Below are 25,606 nucleotides of genomic sequence, written 5' to 3' on the forward strand. Positions count from 1 at the left end.
TCCAATACCTATATTAAGACAAACATTGGATAGCTGTGGGATTAGAATCTAAATTTCTCTGCAGAAAACCTTTTCAAAACCAGAGTTGTGTCAGGGCTCATTTCTTCATTGAAGAGCCAAACCTTATTTATTAAAAAGGGGGTGGTGGGGGGAGCAATCTTGTGAGGAGCCAGACCTGGAGCATTTCCCAGGTTAAGTACATTGTAGAGTTCTTGCTGTCCTAGAGAAATTCACACTGTTGCCTATTGAATTAGTAGCAAGCATCACTTGCTACTTCTTGTCACTTTTCACTTGCTATAAACACTGCAATGGATTGGGATGTGTCCAGAATGTTGAGCTTTGCTTACAAGGAGGAGGGTAGTGACCAGACTGCTGTTTATAACCCAGCACACCATTTTTCTTTGATATCTTAGAGTGCAATCACTGTACAGTGAGTTCCAGAATTTGTTGTAATGCTAATGAGGAAATTATTGGAGTGGTTCTGAAGATTTGGAAAACCTCTTCTCTCAATCACCAGGGCTTAATTCTGAAAGATTTGCCACAAGGGCACTGGGCCACCTTCAGATTCTGCTTCTGAAAAGCATTTTCTGATTAGATAAATTGATTTCTGTGGCAAATTTTCTTATGCTGACAGAAATCTCTTCTATTGTTCTTGGCTTGGCCTTCATCTGTCTAAGTGGAATTTGATTTTTGAATGCACAGTAAGGAGTTATAATATTATATGCAAGGCAGTAAACCTGCTGGCTTTACTGTTGAGTGGATTCACTGAAATAACAGCAGAAATAGAGCTGGGTATGTGTGCATTGCTGGAGGGGAACTGCATAGGCTGGAGATGGTCTGGAATGTGGCAGTGCCAGAGGCTCTCAGGTGAATGTGGCAGTGTGCTTTTAAAATGTGTCAGCAAATAGTTTTTGTTTCCCTTCCCTTTCTGAAACTCAGTTGACCTAAAAAACTCAGTTCACAGAGTCACAGACTGCATCAGCTTGGAAGGGACCCTCAAAGGTCATCTTGTCCAGCCCCTCCTGCAGTCAGCAGGGACATCTCCAGCTAGATCAGGCTGCCCGTGACCACATCGATTCTGATCTTGGATGTCTTCAGGGACAGTGCCTCAACCACATCCCTGGGCAGCCTGGTTGTGAACAGACCTGAGGTGCTCCAGCAGAGCTGTTTGCAGTGCTTCATCACAGCTGATGTTGGTTTGTTCTTGTTCAATGTCCCAGGGTTCCTGGTGGTACCGATCCATACGATACAGCGGAGACCAGATTCTCATTCGGACGACTCAAATATACACATACTTTGTCTACAAAACAAGGAACATGGACATGAAAAGTAAGTCAGAGGCATCTGGGAATGCTGATCTGTTCACCTGGAAGTGTCCAGCTGCTGATGTTAAGATGCTTCTGCTTTTATAAGCATTTCTTAGCTTCCAGTAACATTTCTGGGTCTTTTAGAGTGCTTTTAAAACCTGCATTTTGTCACAGGTGAAGAGCTCTGTGTAAGAAGGTTTAAGTATTTGGGGGAGGGAGTTACAGATCTGTGTTTGTTAGTCTGTCTCAACAGTAAAGAACAAAAAATGAGACTGTATTTGGGGAAAAACATGCTGACCTGCCTGCAGTCCTGAGTTACTATATGGCTCCTAGGAGCACAGCCTCTGTCTGTGTGTTTTCTTCTGCTAGTGCAATCAAATAGGCTTTGGGGATTTTCTAGGGGCTGCCATAAAATGTTTATGTCACCAAGGAGGGAAGTAGCATTTCTGGCTCTCTCTTCCTACCTATTTTATAGCTAAATTTCAGTTTAACAGTGTAAGTTCATGTTACTTTGTTACTTGTGTGTAGTTCCTGATGTAGTTTGTTTTTCTTCTCTGCTCACTTCTAAAGGGGAAAAAAAAACAACCCATCCTTTGCCAGGGAAAATCTATAGATGCATTATATTGATGCAGAATTGAATCTTGAAGTTGGGAGGCTGAAGAATTAGCATGGTACTAGGTAGTTGGGGATTGGATTTTACTAGGTTGCATGCTTAGAGCAGTCGAAGAGCTGAATATGGGAAGTCCTCAAAAGCATCTGAAAAGGGGTCATAAATATATTCTCTTACTCCACTGAACTGCTTTAGATTTGCTGTAAATACCTGCTCTTGATAGATCCTTTTCCTACTGAAGTGCTTCACAGATAATCCAAGAGGTCTAGGAGATAAATGGGTGGAAATGTGTTTGCTTTCTAGTCTTTGCATGCATGGACTTCTGTGTGTGGGATGCAGTCCAGTTTATTCTCTCCACCTTGCCATATTCTCCTGCTTTTTCCCCTCTGCAAACAGTTAAGTGAGAAAGGAGGAATGGGAGAGTGGGTGAGACTTGTGAAGAAGTTTAGGGAGATGGCTGCAAATCCATTCTTTACTTCCTCCAAACTTCTTGTCAGGGGTAGATTACTGAACCTTGCTCAGAACCATAGCTTTGAGGCTTGCCTTGTTCCTCCTACAGATTGATTATGAAGAGTTGAAGTGGCCTTATTTAAGGACTTAACACTTCCAGGGTCAGGGCAGGTTTTTTTCCCCACTGAGATCTGTTGGGCTGTCTGAATGGAAAATGAGTTACAGCTGAGATGTCTTAGATAAACCACATAGTGATCAGGTAAGGCTTTTGCCTGCTCTAGTGTGAGGTGTCCCTGCCCACAGCAGGGGCGTTGGAACTGGATGATCTTTGAGGTCCCTTCCAACCCTGACAATCTGGTGATTCTGTGGTTGTGAACTCCATGCTGGTGAGGCACCAGTGCCAAAACTCAAGGCTTAAGCCTGGGCAGGTGTTACCAAACTGGGCAACAGTGAGACAAGTCTGCATGACTTGCCTTGTGTTAGGTTGTTGGGGTTTTTTTAGGCTCCAAGACAAATGAGTTCATTACAAAGCTTCCTTTCTTGATGCTCCACAATTGTGGATCTTAAATAATAGGAAAGTATTTATAGCTGTTTGAAACTCTTCAGTATGCTCTGCTCAGGAAGTAAATAGATACTTGAGAACAGAAGTGAAAATTGATGCCCAGGGAACTTGACTAATTGTTAGTAGGTGGAATTCACTGAGCACTGCGAGTGGGCAAAAATAACTTGGCCTTGCTCAAAATGTAAGAAGAAAGCTTGAGTAATTGCTGAAAAGCTTATTTTAACTGGAGTAAATGATGGGGTGAGCTTTCTCTTGTCTGTGGCTGAGGGGTCTGGGGTGTTCATGAGCAAAAAAGCTCATAATACCCTGTTGTGTCCTCCTTTCATCTGAATTACATAACAGAATCTTGTGAGGTAGTATGGATTTTCCTAATCACATTAGGAAAAGAGCAGTCCATCTTCATGGAATTTGTTTGCAGGGTTATTTACTGAACTGCTTGCCTGATAATTAAAAAGGAGGGGTTGGTGATTATTTATATATATATGTGTATTTGTTTCTCAATGCTGGCTGAACAGAAAATTGAACTTTCTCCTTCCTGCCTGCCCCTCCAGTGCACACATGGTGGTGCTGCCACAAGCACAGGGATTGCTGAGAGGAATGATTCTCTGGGCATGCAGATGCAAACTGCTGTGCAGTGATGTCTGCCAGTCCTAAAGGAGCCTGGCTGTGGTTTTTTGAAGACATTTGGAGTCAAAAGCTGGCCTGGATGCCATGCAAAATGGAGCCTTGAGTGATCTCTTTTGTCGTGTGCCAGGCATTGGTTCTCGCCTCCTTTGCCCTCTGGCAGTAGTGACTGATGCACTAACTGGAGAACGTGGCTATGCAGGGTTGTTGGGGGAAGAGTTGGGAATAAGTTGTAAAACTGAGGGTTCTGAAGAAGTAACTGGCTGGCATAGGATGTTGCTGACATTTTCTCTGGCTGCCTCCAATTTTCTTTGCAGGGCTTATCATGGTCTTAGCAGGGGCATCCGAATTCGATCCTCAGTACAACAAAGATGCTACGAGCAGACCAGCAGACAACGTTCAGATCCCACAGGTCAGTTACAGCAGGAGATGTTTTCTGAATCACTGACCCTTCCAAGGGAAGAGGGAGGATGGTGTTTGACAGAGTTCAAGTTCAAGGCAGTGATCTTGTTGAGATGCAACTGTGTCTCTTCAGAAATAGAAATCAGAAGCTACCACTTGTGTGGTTTTGTGGTGGTTGGGTTTTCTGTTTTTAAAGAGAAGACAGCATGAATTGGTGATAATGCTTAGCTTAAATGGAGTCAGCTCGGGGGGTGTGTATATATGTATACATATATGCTGGGTTGGAGTTCTGGGGAGGGGTGAACTAACCAGGGCAATTTTTTTTCAGTCCTTTAATTGTTCAGTATTGAGGTGATATTGAGGTATATAAGGTGAGTGCTGTTTGATAAAGTCCTTCTAAATCATTAACATAGATCTGGTTAAATGTGTTCATACTGAAATGAAGTTATTATCTGATGTCTGAATTAGTAATATCTTTAAGTATTACAAAGATTCCTCCAGGGATGTCAGCTCCCCTCTGGTTGCCTTTTCATTTCCACTTCCCCATTTCATTTCCAGCCTTCCCAACAGATGCCACAATGCATACTGTGGCAAGTAATTATCACTAGCAGAGTTATAGGAAATCTTACTGCTCAGAAACTAACTTTTTTGTGGCTTGGAGAACTTTGAAGTGTTTTTGTACAGTGTGCTTTAATGAAAATACTCTGAGAGAGGGTAGTCTCACAGATTGAACCTTTTCTTGCACACAGTTGAATTTTCAAGCCATAAGCATCCTTCCATGAGGCTGGGATACCTCTTTACTAAATTCTTTTACAAATTCTTTATCTTCTTGTGGACTGCTTAATGTGGTCAGGTGAGGTTTTTCAGCAGGACTGTGCTTGGAAACGTTCACCTTGATCATCAGTTGTTCTCCTGTGCTGTTGCAAGCATTGGTGTTGTGCCAGGCCCTTTACATTTAATAATTCTTTATTTAAAAGGCAGCCAAGCCTCCTGTAACCATACCCCACTGAGAAGCTGTTCCAGAACTTGCTGTTCCAGTGATTAGGAGTCGTGTTTGTGATCAGTTTATACCCATGGTTTGTCATCATTATTCTGGAGTCTGAATGATGCTTGCTGTGTGTGTGCTTAATGCATTTATAGACAGAAGCAGCACTCCCTTGGTTTTTTTTCTTTCTGTCTTCATTTTGTTTCCCTCATCCTGCTACATGCTGAACTTGTTTGTCAGCCCACCAGGGAGATCCAGCTTATAACCTTCCTTCCTGTGACATTTGATTCATAAATTTATAGAATGGTTTGGGTTGGAAGGGACCTTTAAAGATCATCCAGTTCCAACCCCCTGCCATGGCCAGGAACAACACCTACTAGCCCAGGTTGCTCAAGGCATAATCTGAAGTGGCCTTGAACACCTTCAGGGAGGGAGCATCCACAACCTCCCTGGGCAGCCTCTTCCAGTGTCTGAGCACCCTCACTGTCAAGAATTCCTTTCTAATCTCCAGTCTAAATCTGCCCTCCTCAAGCTTCAATCCATTCCTTCTTGTCCCTCTTGAAAAGTCCTTTCCCAGTTTTCTTGTATCTCCCTTCAGGTACTGGAAGGCCACTGTAAGGCCTTCCCAGAGCCTTCTCTTCTCCAGGTTGAACAGCCCCAACTCTCAGCCTATTCCCATAGGGAAGGTTGTGCAGCCCTCTGATCATCATCTTGGCTTCCTCTGGCCCTTCTCCAGCAGTTTGATGTCCCTGTTCTGCTGGGGGCACCAGAACTGGTCACTACTGCAGATAGTAGAGGGGCAGAATCACCTCCTTTGTCCTGCTTGTCACACTGCTTTTGATACAGCCCAGCACTATAGCTGATAAAGATATCTAGGTCTTAGATGAGTGAAAAGTCTCAAGATGATTCTTTTTGCTAATGCCTCTTGAATAAGGTATTGAAGAAATACCTTAGCAATAGGATTGAATCCAGTAACCCAGGGCAGTAAAATCAGATTTTAAGCCTATGTATCCATCAATAAAAGTGTAGTCAGTGCTATTTAAGGTTAGTTTCTTGTGTGAAAAATCTTTACTTCTTCCCTCACCCACACATTGGAGCAAAGCATTTAAAGTTACTTTCTGGAGCTGTGTTATGAATAAAAATGGTAAATGTTCATCTTTCCAGGGAAAAGTTACTTAAAGGCTTGCTTTTCTGAAGAGCTTTTTCTCCTTGCAAACTGATCTCTTCCTGTATTTGTTTCTCTTTAGCACCAAAACAGCCATTTGTCTTTATCTTTCATTTTAGCTGATCAGAGAAATTGGTGGAATAAATTTGAAGAAGAATGAGCCTCCACTCACCTGCCCTTACAGCCTGAAAGCCAGGGTTCTGCTGTTGACTCATCTTGCCAGGATGAAAGTTCCTGAGGTCCTTGAAGAAGGTAGTGGCTTCTCCCCTGACTGGAGAGGATTTTCTCATCTTCTTGGTAGCCCTGTAATAACCTAGCTTGAAATGTGGGGGGATTTGGGGCAGCAAATGTGACTTTGATCAAGCTTTGCTTTTTATTTGGTTTGGTGGTTAGATTTTGGGTTTGTTGTTTCTGCTTTTGGTGGTGTGTTGTTTTCTTTGTAAGAGAATACAGAGTTATGCATTAGAAGTGTATTTGCTTTTCAGAGCAAGGAAATCCAAGATAAGCATACTATTTCTCTCCAACATTTCCAATCATGGTTATTTTTGGAGTTCTTCCCTTCACTATGTAAAGCAGGGGTGAGAAGGTTAGAAGTTTACAGTATCAGTTACATCTGTGCTTGGGTTTTGCAATTTTCCTACTGGGGAATATACAAACTGAAATGTTTCTAAATGCAGGTCTTCGGTTTCAGCCTTAGGTTCATGGAATTGTTTTGGTTGGAAATGATCTTTAAGGTTAGGCTCAACCCTTCTCTAACTCTACCAAGGCTGGTGCTAAACCATGTCCCTCAGCACGACCTCTGTCTCTCTTGAATGCCTCCAGGGATGGGGATTCAACCATCTCCCTGGGCAGCCTTGTCCAGAGTTGATTTTAGGCTGACCAGCAGACTTGGGATGTTCTGTATTTGAATGCAAATGAAAACCCTGAATCAAAGAAACAATGAAGATGCTTTGATTCCAGTTTTCCAGTTTCTTTTGAAAGGAAAAAAGGTCAATTTTAAATAGCCTTGAAAAATACCTCCCCTTCCTCACCACTTTATGCTTACACCTTCACAGACCTGCAGTCAGAAGTAGTTAGCACTCTAGAAAGGATGATTTGTGCCCAGACCCTCACAGACCTGCAGTCAGAAGGAGTTAGCACTCTAGAAAGGATGATTTGTGCTCAGACCCTCACAGACCTGCAGTCAGAAGTAGTTAGCACTCTAGAAAGGATGATTTGTGCTCAGACCCTCACAGACCTGCAGTCAGAAGTAGTTAGCACTCTAGAAAGGATGATTTGTGCTCAGACCCTCACAGACCTGCAGTCAGGAGTAGTCAGCACTCTAGAAAGGATGATTTGTGCTCAGACCCTCACAGACCTGCAGTCAGGAGTAGTCAGCACTCTAGAAAGGATGATTTTTTCCGCCCCCCCCAGATTGGTGTTTCACTAAAAAATGCCTTTAAGAAAAATTCTCTGATCACCAAAAGAATTAATGCTGTAAGTAGTCTGTGCCATCTTGTTGCTTTCTCAGATGACTCTAATAAGTACTTCTTCATTTGGTGTGGAAGTTGCTTATCTGGTACATGAAATCTGCCGTAGCAGTTGCTCTTTCCGGTTTGGTTAGGGAGTGTTCTGGATGGCTGTGTCAGTTTTCACTGGTATAAGAACCAATATATGTAAAGTGTTTCTCCCCACCCCACCCCCCTTTTTATTTCCCTGTTGGAAGTGCAGCATAATTGCAGCCAGTTGTGTCTTGCAGATCAGCAGTTTATCCTGAAAAAGAGTCCTGCACTGCTTCAAGAAATGATTAATGTGATCTGCCAGCTAATCATCATGGCTCGGAGCCGGGAAGGTAAGGAAAAACCTCTCTCACTGGAACTAGTGAATATGATTCTTCCCAGCAGTGTTTTGTGAAGTCTTTGCTTCTTGTAGGAAGCTTAACCTGTGCTATTTAGAAATGCCTAAATGTGCTTCTGCTCCTCTCACTGCAACGAGAGAGCTCTCCCGTGCCGAAGATTGAAATGCCGCTGCTGCCACCAAGCCCTGCTCTGGAATCCTGACTATCTCTGTTCACCTTGTGATTTCTTTTCTGCAATTAAAAGTTTGGGGTTGGTTTTTTTTTTTTTTTCTTCCTTAAATGCAATGGAAAACCTTGCTCTTAAAGGTCTGGTCCATTTTTGGTAGCAAAACACTCGGTGCAAGAGACATTGAACCTTCTGTTCGTCTGTCTTTTAATTTGCACTTTCACAGTTCTTCCTCCTCTCCCGAGAGTGTCACTCGTGTTTTGGCTCAGTCCTTTGCTGCCATTTCTTTGTTGCTTTTATTTCTCCATTTCTGGGTCCTATGCTGGTGAGCCAGCTATGTAGGCTGGGGGACTTTTTTTGGTGCTTTTTTTTTTGTTGTGGTTTTTTTTCCCCCTGAACTTTTAGTGGCAGGTGCTTTGCCATAATTGCTGTAGAAATGACAATTTAGTCAAAATGTAATATTTAAGCTTTCTTTCCCCCTACTGGAAAAAGGCAATTATGCTGGAGATGGTTGCTTGCAGCATAAAGAAGCTGAGACTTGGATCTCAATCTGTTGTTGCAACAAAAATAGGCAAGGCATTTTTGAAATGTCAGGCTTGGGGACCATTTTGCTTGCCATCAAGTAATGCTCATTGGTTCCATCTTTACTAGATCCAAGTTCCTAAAGCAGGCCTTGATGGCCTCCTAACAGGAGTGGTTTTGGGGAAGATCATTCCCAGCACAACCCCCTGCAGTGCTACAGGCTGGGATCAGAGTGGCTGGAGAGCGGCCTGGCAGAAAGGGACCTGGGGGTGCTGGTTGATTGTAGGCTAAACATGAGCCAGCAGTGTGCCCAGGTGGCCAAGAAGGCAAATGGCATCCTGGCCTGCATCAGGAACAGTGTGGCCAGCAGGAGCAGGGAAGTCATTGTGCCCCTGTATGCTGCACTGGTTAGGCCACACCTTGAGTCCTGTGTCCAGTTCTGGGCTCCTCAGTTTAGAAAAGATGTTGAGATGCTGGAAGGTGTCCAGAGAAGGGCAATGGGGAGGGGTCTGGAGCACAGCCCTGTGAGGAGAGGCTGAGGGAGCTGGGGTTGCTTAGCCTGGAGAAGAGGAGGCTCAGGGGAGACCTTCTTGCTGATTACAACTACCTGAAGGGAGGTTGTAGCCAGGTGGGGATTGGTCTCCTCCCAGGCACCCAGCAGCAGAACAAGAGGACACAGTCTCAAGCTGTGCCAGGGGAGGTTTAGGCTGGAGGTAAGGACTAAGTTCTTCCCAGAAAGAGAGATTTGCCATTGAAATGTGCTGCCCAGAGACGTGGTGGAGTCACCATCACTGGAAGTGTTTAGGAAGAGACTGGATGCGGTGCTTGGTGCCATGGTTTAGTTGACTAGGTAGTGTTGGGTGATAGGTTGGACTCGATGATCTCAGAGGTCTCTTCCAACCTGGTTAGTTCTGTTCTATTCTACTGTTGCTAATGATGCTGGGAATTGTGTTCCTCAGAAAATATTTTAAAGTGTAGGAAAAGATATAGAAAGAGCCTTAAATCAAATGACAGGCCTCAGAAAATAGGGAAGCCTTCTGCCATACAGCTTTAAAATTGCCTTCAGTTCTTTCATAAGGAATCATTTTGGTTGGAAAAGACCTTTAAGACCAAGTCCAACCATTATCTTATTCTGGGTATATGCCACAGATCAGTTAAGAGAAAGATTTCAGTAGCTTAAACTTCTCTTGGCTCTCAGATGAGGCTCTAAATTATTTTTCTGCTTGAAGGTAAAGCATGGATAGAGCAGCCTGAAAACTGCTAATTCCTCACAGCAGCTCTTGAGCTTGTGGGGGAGTTCTGAAAGCAGTTTTCCAAGCAGAGTTTTGAGAAGTCTTGTTTAGGAATGGGTGGTTGTCCAACAAAGTTCAGCAGCAGTGTGTGGAAACCTGACTGTTAGATGGAAGTCTCTCCCTTTCTTAATTTTCAGCTGTGCTAGCCTGAATAGAAGGAGGTAAATGTTGGAACTGTGTGTCTGCAGTGGGAGTTAAAGGGCTGCCTGGTTAATTATGCTGAACATTTTAAGGTGCCTCATTCTTTTGATTGGTTGACTGAGAGCTAGGTTTCCTGTCAAATGTAAGAAGAACAACAAACTGAAAGTGATGTGGTCTGTTTCATTCTCCTCAAGAAAGGGAGTTCCGTGCTCCATCTTTGGGATCTTTGGAAAATTGCATGAAGCTTTCCCAGATGACTGTCCAGGGACTTCAGCAGTTCAAGTCTCCCCTTTTGCAGCTGCCTCACATTGAAGAAGACAACCTTAGGCGAGTCTCCAACCATAAAAAGGTATAAAACTACAGATAATACTTGGTGACTTGTTGCAGCTGATCTCATAGTCCCATCTGTCCGTCCTCCTGAATGAGGGAAGAAACCAATTGGTTAGCCTCGTTTGTACAGAATTCCCAAGCATTGAACTGTTCCAAACCAGAGTCCCTTTGAGCTGTCATCACTCTGCATGGATGTGTGAAGTTGTTTTTAATAGAGGACATTTGTAATGGTGAGGTAATCAGATGTTCAGACAAATCTGTGTTGGGTTTGTCATTTGAGATCTTAAAAGGGTAATCTTAATGGGAAAGGTTCTAAATTTGTGTGCAGTTCTCTTGGCGGCGGGAGGGAGGGAACCAAACAAATAACTTCTGCTTAGTTGTTCCTGCTCAGAGCACTGAAGTACTCTAAAGAACTCAATTAGTAAGATTTCTTGGCTCAGCCTTCTGAAAAAGCTGGCTGAAGTAATCCTTTTCAAAGAAACTTACCCAGTTTCTAAAGGGTAATGTGTGAGGAACACATCAGTGCTCAAACCTGTGAGGTCTAGTGAGCTTGAATGCAGCCTTTGTGTTTCCTTTCTCAAAACAGGTGTGTTGGTTTCCTAAAATGTGCTTGGTTTGGGGGCTTTCTTCACTAAGAGCAGCTCTTAGCCTGGAGAAGAGGCTCAGGGCAGACCTTATTGCTGTCTGCAACTACCTGAAAGGAGGTTGTAGTCAGGTGGGGGTTGGTCTTTTCTCCCAGGCAAGCAGCACCAGAACAAGAGGACACAGTCTCAAGCTGCTCCAGGGGAGATTTAGGCTGGATGTTAGGAAGAAGTTCTTCATAGAAAGAGAGATTGGCCATTGGAATGTGCCCAGGGAGGTGGTGGAGTCACCATCACTGGAGGTGTGTAGGAAGAGACTGGATGAGGCACTTGGTGCCATGGTTTAGTTGATTAGATGGTGTTGGGTGATAAGTTGGAGTCGATCTCAAAGGTCTCTTCCGACCTGGTTAATTCTATAAGTGGTGTGTATTTATCAGTAACGTAGGGATACAAGTGATGTATTACCCAGAGTTTGTGGACTGTTCTCTGCTACCATCTGACTTCACTTTTTGTTCCCCCTCTCTTCTTTTTTCCTTGCATTCAGTATAAAATCAAAAGCATTCAGGATTTGGTGAGTCTGAAAGGTTCCGATCGCCGCAATTTGCTGCACTTCCTAGAAGATAAGAAATATGATGAAGTCATGGCTGTCCTTGGCAGCTTTCCACATGTCACTATGGATATAAAACCACAGGGTGAGTAGGAGGTCCTTTTGGTCTGTGTATGTTGCTCTCCTGATAATTTGGTAGTCTGTTGTCAGCAAGCTGTTGGAGGACACTGAAACACAGCTCACGCTGAAGTCATGTGGCCTGGAAATTCCATGCTTTGAGTAGCAGGCTCTTTTGCCATGAGGTTTATGTCCTGACAAGATAAAGTGCATAGAAACATACCCTCATGAAGAATAATTGCTATTCTTTCTTTTATTTTCCTTTGCCTTGTATTTCAGCAGTCATGCATTTAACTTTCTTCCCCATGAGGGTGGTGAGATGCTGGCACAGATTGCCCAGGGAGGTGGTGGAGGCCTCATCCCTGGAGGTTTTCAAGGCTAGGCTGGATGTGGCTCTGGGCAACCTGATCTAGAGTGAGGTGTCCCTGCCCCTGGCAGGGGGGTTGGAACTAGATGATCCTTGAGGTCCTTTCCAACCTTGCCAATTCCATGATTTTTATTTTATTGTAGTGTGGCACTGTGAGCTGTTAATCATCTGAGAGTCAGGAATATCAAAGTTATGATTCCCAGAACAAATGGCTCCCTCTGGCTATGGGCAGTATTTCATGTTTCTGAAGTTTCATGCTAAAATATATAATGCAGAGTGTTCAGGAGTTATGGTTCCCCCAGCAGCTGTAACTTTGCATTTTCTAACTGCCATGCAGTTAAAACTTCGAAGCCCAAGTTGCTGGTTTATGGTTTGCTGAATTGCCAGCCCTCAGTCTAAGGTTGTAAGAGGCTCATTAAATAATCTTTTGTAACATTCTTTTGTTAAAAACCCTGACACTTGTAAGCTGTATTTGGGCACAGCATAAACAGTGTTTAATGAAGGGTGGAGGGGGGGGAAGGCTTTTAAAGATATTTAATGGCTGTGTTGCTTTTTCTGTTTTCCACTAGTTTTGGATGATGAAGACAGCAACAATATTACAGTAGGTTCTCTTGTCACTGTTCTGGTCACTCTGACAAGACAGACCATGGCAGTAAGTATTAAGGATGCCTGTTCTTTGTGAGTAACTGCAAGTATATGCTTTATTAGCCTTCTCCTTTGTAAGCTAGCATGGTGTTCTGTAAATATAACTGCAAAATTCAGGTTTGAAATGGAGAACTTGTGCTCTTAATCCTCTCAGGTTTTGTTTCTCAATGAGAGAGTTTTCCTGGAATCAACCCAAAGTCCAGTCTGACCTGTTGCAGTTGTCTAGGGAACAGTAAAAGAATATGGCAAGTGATACTGCCCTGAGGTTTGTGAATAACAGGAAAAGAGACTTTCAGAAACTCAATTCTTGAACGAGAATAAAGTATGCACTCAAGTCCTCAGGACAGGGTTTGATTTCACTTTGAGGGCTCAATCTTGCAAATCTCCTGGGTGTTTTCTATGCTTTTATGAAAGAACTGCAGTCCAGCAGAATATCCATAACACCAGTGCCATGTGAAGGAGTGGACTGCTCGATGGGTAGCAATCACAGAATGTTAAGACTTGGAAGGGACCTCCAGAGATGAGTCCAGCCCCCTTGCCAGAGTGGGATCACCTAGGGCAGGTCACACAGGAATGCATCTCCAGAGAAGGAGACTCCACAGCCTCTCTGGGCAGCCTGCTCCAGTGCTCCATCACCCTCACTGTAAAGAAGTTTCTTCTCATCTTGAGGTGGAACCTCTTGTGTCCTAGCTTGTAACCATTGTTCCTTGCCCTGTCACTGCATACCACCAGAGCCTGGCACCTTCATCTGGACACCCACCCCTCAGGTATTTATAGATATTGATCAGATCCCCTCTAAGCCTTCTCTCCAGACTGAACAACCCCAGGTCTCTGTCTTTCTTCATAGGAGAGATGTTCAAGTCCTGCAATCATCCTTGTGGCATAACCAAGATAATACTACAGCCTGGTAGTTAAACTTCTAACATGTGCTTATTTTTAGCTTCTGACACAGTAATGACTTTCTCTGAACAAGAACCTAACCAAACTTTTGCCTAACCAAGTGTCAATATTTGCCTCAGATAATTGTCTAAGTAAACAGAGTTGGAGTTATGCCTCTAGGATGAGTCACAGGAGTGTGGGTGGCAGAGCTGAGGATCAGGCTAGCCATCAAAGCCAGCTGAGCACAGAGCAGTCTGTGTTCATCCTATGGAATTTCAGACTGCATCACCTCAGTGACAGCTGAGGGTGCAGTGAGTATGAAGTAGAAGCACAGGATCACTGTGCTGGAGCTTAAAAATGAAGGAAAGGGAAGGGCTTTTTAGTCTGGAGAGGAGAAGACTGAGAGAAGATCTAATAAATGTATGTAATGAGGGCTGGTGTCAGAAAGGAAGGGACAGGGACAGCCTCTGCTCACTTGTGCCCTGTGAGAGGACAAAGGGCAATGGATGGAAACTACAGCACAGGACGTTCCACCTCAACATGAGGAAGAACTTCTTTGCTGTAAGGGTCAGGCTGTCCAGAGAAGTTGTGGAGTCCTTCTCTGGAGACTTTCAAGACCCATCTGGATGTGTTCCTGTGTGACCTGCACTGGATTCTATGGTCCTGTTCTGGCCAGGGGGCTGGACTTGAAGATCTCCAGAGGTGTCTTCCAACCCCTAACATCCTGTGATCCTGTGAAAGGGAAAGTTGTACTTAGAAATTCATTTAAATGTCTGTCAGCATGTAGAAAACACATTTAGGAGTTTTCCATGTGAGCTTCACTGTTCTGGCACTGAGATACATGAGCCTAGAGCTTGCCTTTGATGTGATGCTCGTATTTATTGTCTTTATATAAGGACAGCTCCTTGTGACTGATGGATTGTTTGGGTTTTTTAATGGTATATAGTATGCTTTGAGGAAAGAAATGCAGGAAGAAGTTCCACACTACATAACACTAACCTTGTGTTTTGTCTTCACACTTTGTCTTTCTGGTTTGATTTGTTCTGTGTCCCTGAGTAGCAGTGCAGCTGTTGAAGGCTTTAATGCTCTGGCAGCTGGAGCTTGCTTGCTTTTGTGATAGGGGATTTCTATGCTTCTAAAACAAGTAGGTTCTTTGACATGTTGCACTAAAATTCTTGGTGGTGCCAGTGATGGGGGGGAGGGGAAATCCCACCCCCCCTGCTGTAAATGGTGTTTAAATGTTGATCTGCTTAATCCCCTGGGGTGTTTGTCACTGATAAAAGAATTTGCCGTAATGATTAAAACCTTCAGGCCTGATTGAGGTGATTTTAAGTTCAAATATAGAATGAGAATTCGCTCTCTTGGTGTCCAGAGAGGCATTCATGGTTTCCTTTCACCCCTTTCTCTACCCAGGAAGTGTTTGAAAAGGAGCAGTCTATATGTGCAGCAGAAGAGCAGCCAACAGAAGATGGGGTAAGTGAAGAATGAATCTTCATCTTGCTAGCTAATGAGAGCTTTGCTTGTAGCTCCTGACTTGCTAATTGTGTGCTGCTTGAGCTTGCTTTTTCATTTCTCTTCAGAAATGCCTCCTGAAGTGTCTAGAGCTGTGCCTTTTAACTTTTAGTTCTCAGCTTAAAATGCTTCAAGTGCAGTGAGTGCCTGAAATTTAATGAACAGGATAAATGTTTTAAATGCCTCTTTCTTTACAGCAAGCAGATGTCAACAAAGTTAAGAGCAAAGGATGGCAGCAAAAGAATAAAGGAACCAAGAAAGCTTCAAAGTCAAAGAAAAAGAAGCCATTGAAAAAGAAACCTGTGCCACCTTCCTTGCAGCCACCGAAACAGCAGAAGCAGAAACAAGCTAATGGGGTAGCTCAGAAATTTATTGATGCTCTGGGAATTTTGTTCAGTTTATCACTCCTAATCTGATCAGTGTTTTGTACCTGCTCCATTTCATTCTGTGTCATGGTAAAGCAGATCTCTGAAAAGAGCAATTTTTTTCCCCCCTTTGCATTTAAAAATGACTGGTAAAATAAACCAGGGAACCACCACAGAAATGTTTCCAGTGGCCTGCTGGAAGTGGTGTCCAGCTGCTTCAGAAGTCTGACTTCATAATCCCTTCTTAATAGTTGTTGCTATGCTGCCTTCTGGGAGTTGAAGTGTTCTGTAACTTCTGCATTTCCTTTAAAGGAGAATTACTTAATTTATCAGAAAAGAAGCTTTAGTGTCTTTCTGCTCCCACTGCATGATGTTTTCTGCCCCTCATGGGCTATGCTGTTGGTACTTTCTTCTGTTCTCTCTGACCCTAGAATGAAACAATGTCTTCTCCAATTTGTGTTGAGTGCCATATGGAGAATCATAGAATCAACAAGGTTGGAAAAGACCTCAGAGATCAGCAAGTCCAACCTATCACCCAGCACCTCATGATTAAACCATGGCTTCAAGTGCCACATCCAATCCCTTTTTGAACATCTCCAGGGACGGTGACTCCACCACCTCCCTGGGCAGCACATTCCAATGGCAAATTACTCTCTCAGTGAAGAACTTTCTCCTCACCTCCAGCCTAAACCTCCCCTGGCACAGCTTGAGACTGTGTCCTCTTGTTCTGGTGCTGGTTGCCTGGGAGAAGAGACCAACCCCCACCTGGCTACAACCTCCCTTCAGGTAGCTGTAGATGCCAATGTGGTCTCCCCTGAGCCTCCTCTTCTCCAGGCTAAACAACCCCAGCTCCTTCAGCCTCTCCTCATAGGGTTGATGCTCCAGACCTCTCCCCAGCCTCATTGCCCTTCTCTGGACACGTTCAATTGTCTTAATATCCTTCTTAAATTGAGGGGCCCACAATTGGACACAGTTCTGGATACATTTTCCTGCTCTTCTTAGCTCAAGGGTTAATCTTCACCATAGGCATGGTCTGTGGCACAGGATAGTGTAGATCAAAATAGGAGGTAAGGACTATGACCTTGAGACAGGTGCTGTGAATGCTGTGTACTACAGTAAAGCAGACCAACCAAGTTAGAGGTGTGGTTTGTTTTCTTTTTCCCATTAGGAAGTAGTTGCAAAGGAAGAAGAGGAGGAGCTTTCTGATAAAGGGAGTGAATCTGAAGAAGAAGAAACAAACAGGGACTCTCAAAGTGAAAAAGATGATGGAAGTGACAGAGACTCTGACAGAGAGCAAGACGAGAAGCAAAACAAAGATGATGAAGCTGTAAGCCTCTTTTCTTTTTTCCCTCGAAGGGTGCTGTTGCCTGTGGGGTTGAGAGAAAATGCATTTTAATCTTCTAGCATCCCCTCAGGCTAGGCAACACTAAGATGAAGGAGTCCTATCAGTTCTGCAGAGATTTTGCAGACCTCATTCTGGCATAAGAGTTTTGTTACTGCGAGTCTGTTTCAGCGAAAGCAGTGAAGAGCCTTTGCAGCACAGACAGACAACTTCACAATGAGATGTGAAAATCAGCTCTTAACTTCAGGGAGAGACTGTGGTGTTTCTTGCAGCTTAATCTGATTATTAGCTGCTGCAGATCTGGAGATGAAGTCTCTTCTCTGAACTTGGCTCTCTATGTGCAGTGGCTGTTCGTGCATAAGTTGACTGAACTTGCACATGAGCTTGCTAAACTGTTAATTATTAAGTTAGTAATTTAAAACTGCTACTGAGAAGGAGGCACTGTGGTGGTAGGGGAGTTCTGCACCACAGGTCTTCAAGTGGAAGATGTAGGAGTGACAAGCTGGAAGTCCCATACGAGGTGAGAATGTGCTTCTGATGGGAAAAGAGTCATCAAGCTCATAATCAGCCCTCTTGCAGCTCAGGTAGTGAGTGGTTGTGGGCAGTGCTGTAAAACTGAGTTCTGAAGCTTCAGCCCTGCAGATCTGGGTTTGGGATGGTTTGGGGTTGGTTTCTTAATATTTATGTGAGTGGTCTCTAGTTTCACTGTTGCTTGATTTATGGGGTGGGTTTTTTTGCCTTTAATTACACTGTATAACTTAATCTCTGTGTGCCTTTCTCTTTTGTCATGTGCAGCGTGGCACAAGAGCTTGTCATGTCCTATTTCCATGGGATAAAATCTCTTCCTTTTTGTTCTCTTTGTGTGTGGTTTTTTAGATGCAGAAGCTGGCTAGAGCACAGTAACTCTTTTAAACTTGTCTTTGACAGGAGTGGCAAGAATTGCAGCAAAGCATACAGAGGAAGGAACGAGCTCTTCTTGAAACCAAGTCAAAGATAACACATCCAGTTTACAGTCTTTTTTTTCCTGAGGTAATAGAAAACATTACAGCTGTGAAATGAGAAGTCATGTCAGAGAATTATGGGGGGGGGGGGGGGTTGGTAGATAATGTAAACACTGGGGCTTTAAAACAACAACAGCAATGTGAAGCTTGAAAAATTGCTAAAAGAAGTCTTAATTTGTGAATTCCTTTTAAACTCCTCAGATGCTTTCCTAAAATCTTGTAGTGTGTTTTTCTTTCTCCCCAGAGACTTACAAACTTCCACAGAATTTAAGGTTCCTTTTTAATGCAGTAATGCTCTTTCCCCCCACTCCCCCTTGCTGATCTGCTCCATGTAGATAAGTCCAGAATGAAACTTTGCAGATACACAGGCATCTGATTTACAGTCCTTTTCTCTCTCTTATTCTTCCTATGGAGGTGGAAGCACAGCAGTGGCTCTGATGAAGAGTTAAGGGTAGAGTATTTGCTTTTTATGTAAATGCAAGTGCCTGTGAGATGGTGAAGTCCTGACCCCTCCTGTGTTAACAGTGATGACAGGAGAGTTTGGGGGTCATTTGGACTGGCAAATTGTTTTGGCTTGCTGCTTGACTTGAAATCCTATCGCAGCAGTGAGGTGGCAACACAGTGTGTAGCTGTGGGAGATGGAGATGGTTGACAAAGCTGGCTTTTTACCACAGCATAGTGGTGGAAGCCAGTTGTGGAACAGCCTTTCTTCTAGAGCTCCCAAGTCAGGTGTGGATGAGTATTAAAGAAAAGGGATGTGTCTGAGAGTGGTGACTCAGTACAGCAGGTAGGCAGAGGTGTCTTCACAGCAGGCTTTGCTGTTGAAAGTATGTTCTGATACATCAGATACAGCTGATACATCAGGTGCTACTTACACAAACAGCTGGACACTCAGTAGGTGTCTGGAAACACATTACAGCAATGAAACTTTGAAAAGATGGGATTTTTTCAAAGCATGGGTTACGTGTTCTGAGCACCTAAGAGGTCTTTCTTTGAGAGGAGGACAGATTGGAACCAGGAGGAAGAAGTATTTGGCCACACTTAACTTCCCAGGCCAGTGATTGAGAAGGTTTCCTTTGCTTCCCTGCTGGGTGACTAGGGTACAAAGCTAGGAGCTCTTCTTTCCAATAATAGGGAGGTTATGATTCCTCTTGTGGTTTAGAGGAGGCTGCTGAGATGGGGAAGAACAGGAAAACATGAGTAAAAAGGAAGGCACTGTGTATATTTGCTCCTTTTCAATCCCCAAGGCTCTTCATGTCTATACTCTGCACTGCTTTTTGGATGTGCAGAAGGCACTCTGTGGTCCCCATGCTTGTGATCATACTGTTCCTGCTGCTTTACCTAGGTCTGCTATCACTGGAAAGCCAAATGTGGGAAGCAAGAAGTGTTGCTAAGGAGCCAGACAAGATACACAAATAAACCAAGGGAAATGTTTTGCTGGAGGCCTTAGCTGAGAGTTATGTGCCCTCATGGCATCTAGTTCTGCAAGGGCTGATCTTAACAGTGTCAGGAGAATACAGCATTAGATAGCCTCCCATCACTCAGCAGAGCTTCCAGCAGAGCAGAAAAAGGTGTACAGGCATTCTGCTCTTCTGGCTGCCTTAGATCATGTCAGATAGGCAGTGGAGTCTTAATACCTCCTTGCTGCCAAGGCAGCTGGTCATCAGTCTGAGCTCTTTGGTCATCAGTCTAAGCTCAGACAACGAGTATCTGCTTTGCCCAGTGCCACAGGGGTGCTCACTAGCCATATTTCTTTTTTACTGCACTTGAGAGTTCCTTCAGAGACTTCCTTTCCTTCAGAGAGAGACTCCACTTATATCTACTCCTTAGAAAGCTGCTTCATCTGTGTGTAACCAAGCTGCTGCTGGATTCTGTGATAAAACCTAAGCACTGTGCTAAAAACTAAACAATCTACAGTTGAAGTGAGTGCTGGAACCTGCAAGACACAAGTGTGTTCTGTCATGGCACTGCTGCTGTAAATTGTACCACCTCTCCTCACTTCCTGAGAGCTGAGTGTAGCTGAAGCTGCAGTTGGAGCATGTTCAGACAGAACTGATTTGCAACATCTGATTCAGAGCATTGTGTGTGCTGTGCTCATGGCTGGGTCACAGATGCAGAGTTAAATGCCCTAGTCCTGTGAATCTTTATTTCCAGAACTGATGGGTGTCTAAGTGTAGCTGAGCCTAATTTTCCTTGTTTTCCAGGGGGAGCCTTGGCACTGTCTCATCTCAGCTTTTGGGCAGTTCATGACTTTGCCAGAGATGCATCTTTAATCTGAGCAGCTTCCTAAATCATTCTCTTCTGCATCCATGGATCCAGAAACTGCACAGATTGTAGTTTTGACATTTTTCTATGTATTTTTTTTTTTTTAGGTAGAAACTGCCCCTGGTGTTCCAATTTTATGAACATACTGGTTCCCTGGCATGCCAAGCCTTGCACCCATCTGTTAAAGGGCACTTTGCCCACTTGCCTGTTAGCTTGCCAAATTCTCACAGGCATCCACTTGAACTTCCACCCAATAAGAGGCAGGAAAATGGCACTGCTGCACCATTGGCCTTTCTGTGCCCCACAGTGGCACTTAGGGGTCAGCAGCTTCACTTCCAAAGAGTTGACTTACAGATCCCTATGAGCAGTAGAGCAATGGGTGTGATTTGTTCTGCTGTTTTTCTCTCTGTCCCCCCCTGCCATGGTTGTTATTTTTTTACCATTCTTTGGGTGAAAGTCCTGTTGACAGTTTTGATCTTTGTTCTGAAATGGGGGGGGGGAATACTCCTTGCCATTTAGAGTGATGGAAACATGCACAGTGTTTTGGTAACATCCCAAATAGCGTGGGGATACAAATGGAGATCTTTTTCCCCTGTACTCAGGGTCCTTAGAGGAGCCCAAAATGGCAAGTAGCCATTTCTGTGATGGATGTAGCTTCTGTAGCTCTCCTTCATCTGTACTATTTCAGTTTAGGAGAGATGTTGAGTTGCTGGAATGTGTCCAGAGAAGGGCAACAAAGCTGGGGAGGGGTCTGGAGCACAGCCCTGTGAGGAGAGGCTGAGGGAGCTGGGGTTGCTTAGCCTGGAGAGGAGGAGGCTCAGGGCAGATCTTATTGCTCTCTACAACTACCTGAAGGGAGGTTGTAGCCAGGTGGGGGTTGGTCTCTTCTCCCAGGCAACCAGCACCAGAACAAGAGGACACAGTCTCAAGCTGCACCAGGGGAGGTTTAGGCTGGGTGTTAGTAAGAAGTTCTTCCCAGCAAGAGAGATTGGCCACTGGAAAGTGCTGCCCAGGGAGGTGGTGGAGTCACCATCACTGGAGGTGTTTAAAAAGAGCCTGGATGGGGTGCTTGGTGCCATGGTTTAGTTGATGAGATGGTGCTGGGTGATAGGTTGGACTTGATGATCTCAAAGGTCTTTTCCAACCTGCTTAATTCTGTTCTATTCTATTTCCACTGTTTATCCTTCTATTCCTGGAGGCCCCCTGGCTGGGAAATAAATACTCCAGCTTCATAAGGTGGTTGTTACAGCTGTCAAGCAGATTGACAATATGTTTATGGCTGAAACTTAAAAATAACTCATGCCGTGTAATCACAGGAGATGGTGTTCTCATGGAGGGAATCACTTGGAGTTGTTGTGGAAAGGACTTCTTGGAGCTCTCCAAGTTTTGGCCTTCGTGGGCCCAAGGTTGGAACCGAATGATCTTCAAGGACCTTTCCAACCCATTCTGTGGTTTCTGTTCTAAGGCTCAGTGGATCATAATTAACCACGTGGTTGTGGATGACTTCAGCAGTCCTGATGGGCTGAGTGTTGTGTTTTGTCTCTTTTCTGCAAGGAAAAGCAAGAGTGGTGGTGGCTGTATATTGCAGACCGGAAGGAGCAGATGCTAATATGTATGCCCTATCATGTTTGCACACTAAAAGACAAAGAAGAGGTAAAGTGCTTGAATCTTCTTCTGGGGTACTGCAAAACTCTGCTGGGGCTTGCTGATCTGAGAGGTCTTCCCCACCCTTGGTGATTCTGTGAAGTGTCTTTGTGGTATGCAGATCCATTTGCTTAGGTTTTGCTTTGTTCATGCTTGTCTCAAGATGGGAAACCCAATTCTAACTCTCCTGATCAAAGCAGAGGAAAGCCTTTTAACTGCCAATTGATAATATTGGGGGGGGAGGGGGAAGGGGAGGGAAAGGTGACTTACAAGTTTCTTTGCAGAACAGAGATTTGTTTTATTGGTTGGGTTTTAAGTTTCCTGATACCCAAAGCTGCTGAAATAATAATAATAAGAAGAATAGCAATTAAAAATGAGTAAATAATAAAATAATATGTAATAAAACTAAAATAAGAGCTAAAATAAGTACTATCTAAAGTAACCAATAAAACAACAATAATGAGAACCTTTATTAGCCCCAGTGATAGCTCTCTGAAGGTGGTCATTCCAATCCAGGAGAACTCCTGAGTGGTGGTTGGTTTTCCTTCTGTAAAGCAGGGGCTGTGACAAATGAACTAGCCTTGGCCCATATGAACCTTGGTGAGGCTGGGACCTTTGGCAGTGTTCTTTGCCTTCCTGAGAAGTGGAGATTTTTTTTTGGTGTGGTTTTGTTCATTCAGAAGTGGATTTGATGTTCGGTTTCCACCGACAGCAGAGCTAAGCTCGCGCTATCAGCAGACTTCAGTGTTTTAACCTGTTTGGGGGTTTGAAGCACACAGTGTGGTGAAACTTTGTACTTCCTGTGAAGTTACTTGGTGCAATTGAGGGGGAGGGGGGGGGAAATGTGAATCAATGGTGACTCAACTTTCATGGAAGGAATTGTGCTTGGATCTTCCCTGCCTCATGCAGGTATTTCATGTAGAGAGTTTCAAAGGAGTCTGCAACTTTCACATGCCAAAGCAGTGTTGTGTAGGGGTGCTTACTGCTCATTAGATTACTCAGGTGCTTGTTCTAATGTGTCAAGCAGCAAGAACTTAGGGTGTGAATTTCTGTTTTGTAGGTAGAGCTGAAGTTCCCAGCACCAGGCAAGCCTGGAAACTATCAGTACACAGTTTATTTAAGATCGGATTCGTACATGGGATTGGACCAGATTAAACCACTGAAGGTGATGCTCAATTGTTTTAATGTATTTATATTACACTCAGAGCTGCTTTATGTGCCTGTTAAAACCCCTGTTAGCTCCTGTTAGCTTTAAGAATTCAAGCTCTCCTGTTTAAGAGTGGCAAGGAAGAACTCAGAAGCAGTTCTAGTTTGATGTCAGTAGTGGTGATTTTATGATGAGTGGGACCAGGGGAGGTTTAGGCTGGATGTTAGGAAGAAGTTCTTCCCAGCAAGAGAGATTGGCCATTGGAATGTGCTGCCCAGGGAGGTGGTGGAGTCACCATCACTGGAGGTGTGTAAGAGGAGCCTGGTTGGGGTGCTTGGTGCCATGGTTTAGTTGATTAGATAATGTTGGCTGATAGGTTGAACTCTATGATCTCAAAGGTCTCTTCCAACCTGGTTAATTCTATTCTATTCAAGTTTGTGATGCTTTCCAGAGCCTGCATATCTTCATACACCTTTTCTCACCTTGGTTTGCTCTGGCTTTATGCTTTGAGCTCTGCCATGCCATTGCCATGCCCTTAATCCTAGATCCATCCAGTTAATGAGTAAAATCTGATGTGCCTTGTTGCCAGAGGCAGTTGTTGGGTTGGATTGGGTTGAGTTTTTGTTAGGTTTGGGGTTGTGGTTTTCCTCTTGTGGTTTGCTCTTTGTATTGCTTTGGTTTGGTTGGTTTTGGGGTGTTTGGGCTTTTTTTTTGTTGTTTGGTTTGATTTTTCTTTTGGGGGGTGATGTTTGGTATTGGGGATTTTTGTGTGGATTATGTTGTTTGCTTGGTGGCTTTGTTTTGTACAAGCTGTCAATTTTGTTTGGGTTTGGTTTTGTGTTGTTAGGGTTTTTTGTGTGTGTGTTGGTTTGGGGTTTTTTGTTGGTTGGTTTGTTTTGTAGTTTTGGGGGGGGGAGTGAGATGTTTTTTTTTATCCCCAAATTTATCATAGTAGTATCATAGCATCAGTCAGGGTTGGAAGGGACCACAAGGATCATCTAGTTCCAACCCCCCTGCCATGGGCAGGGACACCCCACACTAGATCAGGCTGGCCAGAGCCTCAAATTTGGTTGTGTGTTGTCTCTAACTTTTTTGGTTGTGTTTTTCCCCCCCCTCTGCCTTTCCTTTCTTTTTCTTTATCCAATTACAGCTGGAAGTTCATGAAGCAAAACCAGTGCCAGAAAATCATCCACAATGGGATACAGCAATAGAAGGTGATGAGGACCAGGAAGACAGCGAGGGCTTTGAAGACAGTTTTGAGGAGGAAGAGGAAGAGGAGGAAGATGATGATTAAAGCAGCACTATCGATTGATTACACTCTCTGCATACAGTGCAAACTCTTGGTCTGACTGTGGGAACTGTACAAATAACCAAGAAACCCAGTACAGAAGCTTTGAGAAGGCTGAATTTAATTGTTTCCTTTACCAATTAAGAGTGCATTATGTAACTTCTCAGTGGAGGTGAAACAAATCTGTTGCCATTGATACAACTTTGGAATATGCTTATGGCTCATTCTAGCCTTCCAAGTGCAGGATGGTGCATTTGTTTCAACTGAAAATAAAAGCTTTTTTTATGATACATGTCTGAAAGTGTGGGCTGTGTATTGTCTGATCAAGCCTAGGCCCCAGTGAAAGGGACTATTAGCTAGGAGCAGACTTGAAACTCACTTGTTTGGGGTTTTTTTTTTCCTGCATTAGGCATTTCTTTTAGATGTCTTTTGGTCTCTTTGCCATTACAGATCTCTGTTGATTGAGGCAACATCTGCTCAACTTTCAAACTTGATTGATTCTGTGGTATTCCTGAACTATTTTGCTGTGATGCTGCTCACATCATCCATAGCTTTAAAAAAAAACCCACCCCACATCTGGTTTACTTCACTTGGTCATTATAAGTTGGCACCCTGCCCGTTGCCACATTCCATGTATTCTGGAGGGCTGCTTTTCTAAGACTTTTGCCTTTTTATGCCCAAGGTGAATAATGGAAATCATGGACTTTCTTGAGGACTCTGCCATAGGGTACTTTATTCAATGGCTTAAAACATTTTTAAGCCTTTATTTCATCAGATCAGCAGAAGATCTGAGCCTTTTGATAAGCAAAAATGCCTGAAAGCAAGTCTGGGACCACGTGTGACATAAGCTGGTGGCTTCTGTGTAATGCCTTTCTGAAAGGTACGTGCTGAAGGCTGGAGTCTGTTCATTCTGGGTCTACCTGACGCTGTCAGAACATTGGAAGGGTGAAGGCCAACATGCAAAAGAGGGCATGTTTTGTATCAATTTTGAATTCCCATCAATAAACTGGACAATTTGATGGCTGTTTGCATTTGTAATAGTGTGCATCTCTTGCGAGTTGTTTGGTTGGTTTTAAGTTTATACCTCAGCCTCATGCAGGGCTGAAAGCAAGGCAGGGATTCTATCCCTATCCTTCTGAAAAACAAAAGTCTAATGAGAGAACAGGAGCTCAACAGGAGCAGCCAGTATGCACTTGCAGCACAGGAAGCCAATAATATCCTGGACTACGTCAAGAGAAGTGTGGCTAGCAGGGTGAGGGAGGTGATTTTTCCCCCTCTACTCCACTCTGGTGCGACCCCCCCCTGCCCTGGGAGTACTGCATCCAGTTCTGGACCATCTATTACAGGAAGGATCTGGAGGTGCTGGAATGTTTGCAGAGAAGGGCCATGAGGATAAGCAGAGGGCTGGAGCTGCTCTGCTCTGAGGACAGACTGAGAGAGCTGGGGCTGTTCAGTCTGGAGAAAAGGCTCCAAGGAGACCTTATTGTGGCCTTTGAATATCTGAAGGGGGCTA

The 25,606-nt window shown here is 44.0% G+C and overlaps 1 protein-coding gene across 1 annotated transcript in view; it reads left to right on the forward strand.

Moving 5' to 3' along the window:
* The window catches only part of SEC63 (SEC63 homolog, protein translocation regulator), a 49,038-nt gene extending 23,926 nt beyond the window's left edge, over nucleotides 1–25,112 (forward strand). The window contains exons 8-21 of the mRNA XM_009896428.2: nucleotides 1,221–1,329; nucleotides 3,871–3,965; nucleotides 6,225–6,357; nucleotides 7,844–7,936; nucleotides 10,258–10,412; nucleotides 11,519–11,666; nucleotides 12,575–12,657; nucleotides 14,943–15,002; nucleotides 15,239–15,397; nucleotides 16,575–16,733; nucleotides 17,676–17,777; nucleotides 21,569–21,667; nucleotides 22,719–22,823; nucleotides 23,956–25,112. Of these exons, the coding sequence (XP_009894730.1) occupies nucleotides 1,221–1,329; nucleotides 3,871–3,965; nucleotides 6,225–6,357; nucleotides 7,844–7,936; nucleotides 10,258–10,412; nucleotides 11,519–11,666; nucleotides 12,575–12,657; nucleotides 14,943–15,002; nucleotides 15,239–15,397; nucleotides 16,575–16,733; nucleotides 17,676–17,777; nucleotides 21,569–21,667; nucleotides 22,719–22,823; nucleotides 23,956–24,099 (1,644 nt within the window). The 3' untranslated portion in view covers nucleotides 24,100–25,112. The remainder of the gene's footprint in view (nucleotides 1–1,220; nucleotides 1,330–3,870; nucleotides 3,966–6,224; nucleotides 6,358–7,843; nucleotides 7,937–10,257; nucleotides 10,413–11,518; nucleotides 11,667–12,574; nucleotides 12,658–14,942; nucleotides 15,003–15,238; nucleotides 15,398–16,574; nucleotides 16,734–17,675; nucleotides 17,778–21,568; nucleotides 21,668–22,718; nucleotides 22,824–23,955) is intronic.
* The last annotated feature ends 494 nt before the right edge of the window (nucleotides 25,113–25,606 follow it).

The sequence above is a fragment of the Dryobates pubescens genome, chromosome 28 (genome assembly GCF_014839835.1).
Source record: "Dryobates pubescens isolate bDryPub1 chromosome 28, bDryPub1.pri, whole genome shotgun sequence".
In the NCBI taxonomy this organism is placed as follows: Eukaryota; Metazoa; Chordata; class Aves; order Piciformes; family Picidae; genus Dryobates; species Dryobates pubescens.